Source organism: Lottia gigantea (assembly GCF_000327385.1).
Source record: "Lottia gigantea unplaced genomic scaffold LOTGIsca_47, whole genome shotgun sequence".
NCBI classification, from domain to species: Eukaryota; Metazoa; Mollusca; class Gastropoda; family Lottiidae; genus Lottia; species Lottia gigantea.
The window spans coordinates 802,874-808,095 of record NW_008709640.1 but is presented as its reverse complement, the minus strand read 5'-3'; the positions used below and the strand labels follow the sequence as shown (position 1 = coordinate 808,095).

Here is a 5,222-nt window from a genome sequence, read left to right as displayed (position 1 = left end):
TGGCCAATTCAAGAAATATTCTGCAACTCTATAACCTTTGGCAAGATCTTTGAAAGTTTACTATTGGATATCATATTTTTCAGTCTAAATTGAACCGTGCTCTGACTGTTGGACACAGTAAACAATTACTATTAGCAGGTCTTGGCATCTTGGATAGCATATCCTGTCTCGTTAACAAGACCTTGAATTATCTTCTAATTAAGGTGATGGTTAATTGTTTGTACTCTTAGGAATTGGGTGCCAAATGATCTTATATCTAACACCAGGGCTGGAAAACAATTCTACCTGCTAACGTTAAGTCTATCATTCTTTCTTCACCTAAAAATGTGACAATGGGTTAAATAATTATGTGTAAACAACGTTTTTCCTTCAGTAAACTTCTGACACACTGTTAAAAAATGGAGCTACTTTATAACACAATGTTATCTTTACTGTAATTAGCTGTTAGATCTTAGTTTGATAATAATGGGTTTTTGTCTGTGAATCTGTATTTTTTTATACCACCAGCAAAATAATGTTCGTAAGGAATTCCTGAATGATTTGTTAATGGCACAATACAAAACAAAATTAGTTGAGAAATTGAGAGCTTGCATGAAATTGGTCACTGATTTAATGATATCAAATCGGTATTTATCACTAATAGATTGAGATGTATAATATAAAGTAAACTTTAATAATTCACTTGGCGACACAAGAATTAAAAATAGAATAACAACAGAAACTAATGTAGCAGTGACACTATTTAAAGCACTATCAGCAGTTCGGCGTTTGGTGGAGCCACGATGAAACTTTGGAGTGGAATTATTGCTTTCATGTGTTATTGATGGATTACGGGCTGGAATTCCTGGCTTTAACGACGATTCTTTACCAATTGTCTTCTTGAATTTAATTTGCCACTTGATATTCCCATTTTCTGCCTTTGCATTCAACATAGTACATTCGTGACCTGTCATTGGCGCCATATCTTGTCGTAATTTTTTTGCTTTATGAATTTTCCAAATAAGACACGTGTTGAAATAGATAAGAGCAACACAGGGAATGAAATCGAATAATATTGCCCAAATAATACGGCGGGCTGCTATCACATCTTTTGTAAAACTTGGTCGCGTTTGAACAGTATAATACATTTCACCACTCGGGCATTCTATCGCATGAATTTCACTTTCTAAAAATATTGGAATTGTGCAGATTGTACAAATTAAAAATATTCCAAGAACACTTATCCTGGTTCGTTTTAAGGAGATAATATTTCGCGCTTTAAAAGGATGACAAACTGCCATATAACGTTCTCCAGCCATAACTACTATTAACCATGTACTAGTAACTATAAATATGGTTATAAATCCACCACCTAACCAATGATAATATAACACTGTATTGCCTTCGCGGTAATTCTTTTCAAGAGGTAGAAGTGTAAACAATAAGGCAAGTAAACAAAACATAAAATCAGAGAAGGCCAAGGCTATTAATCCAATGTGAGCAGAAAATTCCATTTTACTGAGAGTTCGATGTTGTTTTTCACGAGTTAAGACCAGCAGATTTAAAGTATTGCCAACTAATCCAAAAGAACAAACAACAGGTATGGCTATCTCCATAAAGATATAACGAATCATTTCAGCATGTTCTTTTTCTGGTGAAACAGTTGTGTTATACGGTGAACTTGATTCATCTGTACTGTTGAGATTTGGACAAACCATGTTGACCTGAAAATAAACATGAACAACAGATTAGATATACACCAACATGGAAATTCCTTGAACAACAAACAATAACATAAATACAACAATAAAAATAATATAATCCCACAGTAAAGTTCTTGGAATGTTAATTGTTTCCAGGGAAAAATTTGTTTGATTTTTGAAAGTATCTGTGACTTTGAATTAATAATTCATGACTGTGTGAATCAGGTGCAAAAAAATAACACATTAAACATCATTTGATTTATATTCACCATATGGATCGTAAATTATGTCTACAACTTTAACATGTTTCATGAGGACTAAATAACTCTCTAAGCAAAATCTTCCTGAATTCATGAAATGTAGAGAGAATATTTGAGTCACCCATGTCCATCCACAATTGCTTCTAAACAGTGTAGAAGGCACAATTCTTGATGGATTTTGACGAACTTGGTGTGAGTGAGTGTTATCACACAAGGATGAACCCCATTAAAAATCAGAAGAATCGTAAAATATTTAGTTTGAGTTATTGCCCTTGTTCTTGAAAACACATTCAATTCTTAGTTTGTAAACAATCTAGAAAGCACAATTCTTGAAAGCTTTTACCAAACTTGAAATTGTTTATGAACCCTATTGAAAATTAAAATATTGCTAAATATTTTAAAATATTTTATATGAATTATTGCCACCTTTTTTGAGAACACATTCAAATTTTAGCTTGTCAAAAACTCTTAGGCATGATTCTTGCCAGATTTTGACAAAACTTGGAATATTTCATACTGGTGTTTGTTACTGTATTGCCAAAATTTTTTATTTAAAATCAAAACTGCCTGGAGAGCTTTCTTTATTTATAAAATGAAATTATTGATTCTCTTTGCAAGATGTTATTACAGTAAAACTTTAATGGAAATGATGTATTTGATGATAAAGTTAGAGAATTACTGGGTATTGTCATGAAAATACATAAAGATCATTTGAGTCATTATATGGGTTTATTTTGATCCATGAAAAGGATTACTAATGTAGTGGAGAAAGAAATGACTTCCTTTAAAATACCCTTTCATAGGTATAGATGGCTCACCTCGATTACTTTTGACATTAATATTATGTTTAGTGCCAAACATACCTACTAAACTACATGTATGGTTCTTACATGGAAGTTTCCCCCTGTCAGTGATGCAGGTACGAGGGGCTGATATGGAAAAAGCGTCTAGTCGTTCGGATGGGACAATAAACCGAGGCCCCGTGTGCTACAGGCTGTGCACGTTAAAGATCCCTCGACAGTTGGAAATCGAAAAAGAGCAGGCTAATGCGACTGTCCTGGCAAAATTTCCCTCATTGCACACTGCATGGCCTTGCCCGTCTTCATTAGCCCACATGGTGCAGAAAAGTAGGACGTAAAACTCAATTCATTTCATTTCATTTCTTACGTGGAAATAACACACACAAACCATTTTGATTCTCTTGATTCTATAATATTTCAACCAAGCCTTCAAAATCACATTTCTAGCCATTTCTAAACCTTTCGATATAATTTGAAGGCTTTGTTGAAATATTCGTCCTTTTTAATAATTTGACTTATTAAGTCGAGGAAGACATTCAAAATGGCTGTAAATTACGTTGGTGTGCGTTATTTCCATGTAAGAACCATACATAGTTGCGTACGGCCAAGCACACAACATCAGTGTGAATCCACACAAGTTCTCCAGAAACAAAAACTACATACGGGGAAACAGGCCATAAATCTTCACTATCCAGTCAGCCTTAATCTGACATGCAATGAAATAATTGGAATAAAACTATCTGAATTATATTGAGTCACATTAAGATAATTAGATATCATGCTATTTCTTGTTGATAGAAAAATGGTCATATCAAATTAACTTGTACACATTTTATATAACATGGAAAAAATCACTTGACAGAATTGAAAACAAATTTCCTATTTCCCTGCTGTTCAACAAAACATCTACTTCTCACTTTCAGGATGTATTTGGTGATATTTTTGCCATTGTAGACATTATCAATGTCCTCGATCATAACTACCTGTAACAACTTTTAAAATGACCTGGAGGTGATGTCCATCAGGCGTTGCAGGAGATCCAGACGTCACAATTTTGATTTTGAAAAGTAATACTACAACTTAATTTGACTTTAATTATACAATATTTGTCAGTGATGCAAGTAAGAGGGCCGATATGGAAAAGCGTCTTCATTGTAGCCCACATAGTGCAGAAAAATAGGACGTAAAATTCCATTCATTTCATTTCATTTGTTGACAGATCAACATGGATTCAAAAGAGTGATTTTACTTCATGATTGTTGTTAATTGCAGACAAATCCTGTGTTAGATTTTCATAATGTAAAGTACTACAAATGGTTAAGATTGATATGCTTACCAAGTGCTAACTCAAATGATTAGATGTTAATTAGTATATCACTGAAATTTCGAAAAAAATCAATGTTTTCTACCTGTTTAGATTTCAGAACTTTTGATTAACAAATATATTAATAAAATCCAGGCTCTTTATTTGATTTTATCAAATGTGTACAGGTTTTATAGTCTCTATGTCATTCACAAGAGCTTTGGGTGTTACCATAAAGGTGTTAAGTAATAAAAGATACAATCTTTTATAAATTAAGTTATGACTTGCATATTTTTACATATCTCTAGTTATGCTTTATCTATTACATATCTGATTTCATTTGAGTTGGGTGAATATGATGTTGATGTAACTTATCAAGTTTACAGTTGGAATGTGGATGTCAATCCCAATGCATTGATTTAGAAAAAATTCAAATTTTCAGCTTGACTTTTGGTACTTGAAAAGATCTTGCTCTTCACCAATTGAAATTAAGAATGAACTTATGAACTTTAACTATAGTGACTTTGAAGTAAGGCTCAAACTGTGAAGTTTATATTGGAGAATGGACAAACATCAGTGGATCAGACTTGTCTTGAGACTTCAGAATGACTTTAGTCAGCATTGTCCATCAGCAAGAATGTTTGTAGAATGACCTTGGTCTGTCTTGTCCATCAGACATGTAGTTTGGAGAATGACCTTGGTCATTGGCTTGTTGGTAAGAATTGAAAAGCACCACCATAAAGATCATAAGCTCATATATTGGATTGCTTTTTGCAAACATCCATCATGAATTAAGGCAATCAATTGTCTGACAATCTATTCTGGTAGCAACTACAGTCAAACTTGTACTAACTGTCACTTGTATTCAGGTCCAATCTCCAATGAACAGCCGCCAAAAATACTCTATAGTACTCTAGACAGTTGCATTATTTCATCAAGTCAAGTACTATTATTATAATTTGATAAATAATTGAATTGTCACTGGACTTTGGCATATCTGGGTGAAGTATTGACCTGTCTTGGTATTAATCGTCTAGCTTTAGATGAATTAATCAATAGTACCTCCTAACAATTCAAAGAAACTCTAAAACAGCATTATAATCCATTGTGGCATATCTATTTTTATAATCTACTATTATCTTCCTAATGTTTTTTTTCTGCCATAATTTTAAAGATT

At 33.0% G+C, this 5,222-nt stretch overlaps 1 protein-coding gene across 1 annotated transcript; it reads right to left on the bottom strand.

Moving 5' to 3' along the window:
- Nucleotides 1–437: 437 nt before the first annotated feature.
- Nucleotides 438–3,193, bottom strand: LOTGIDRAFT_164765 (hypothetical protein; the record flags this gene model as incomplete). Its single annotated transcript, XM_009061287.1, has 2 exons — nucleotides 438–1,703; nucleotides 3,110–3,193. 2 exons carry the CDS (start codon nucleotides 3,191–3,193, stop codon nucleotides 438–440), a joined length of 1,350 nt encoding a protein of 449 aa, XP_009059535.1.
- Between the last annotated feature and the right edge of the window lie 2,029 nt (nucleotides 3,194–5,222).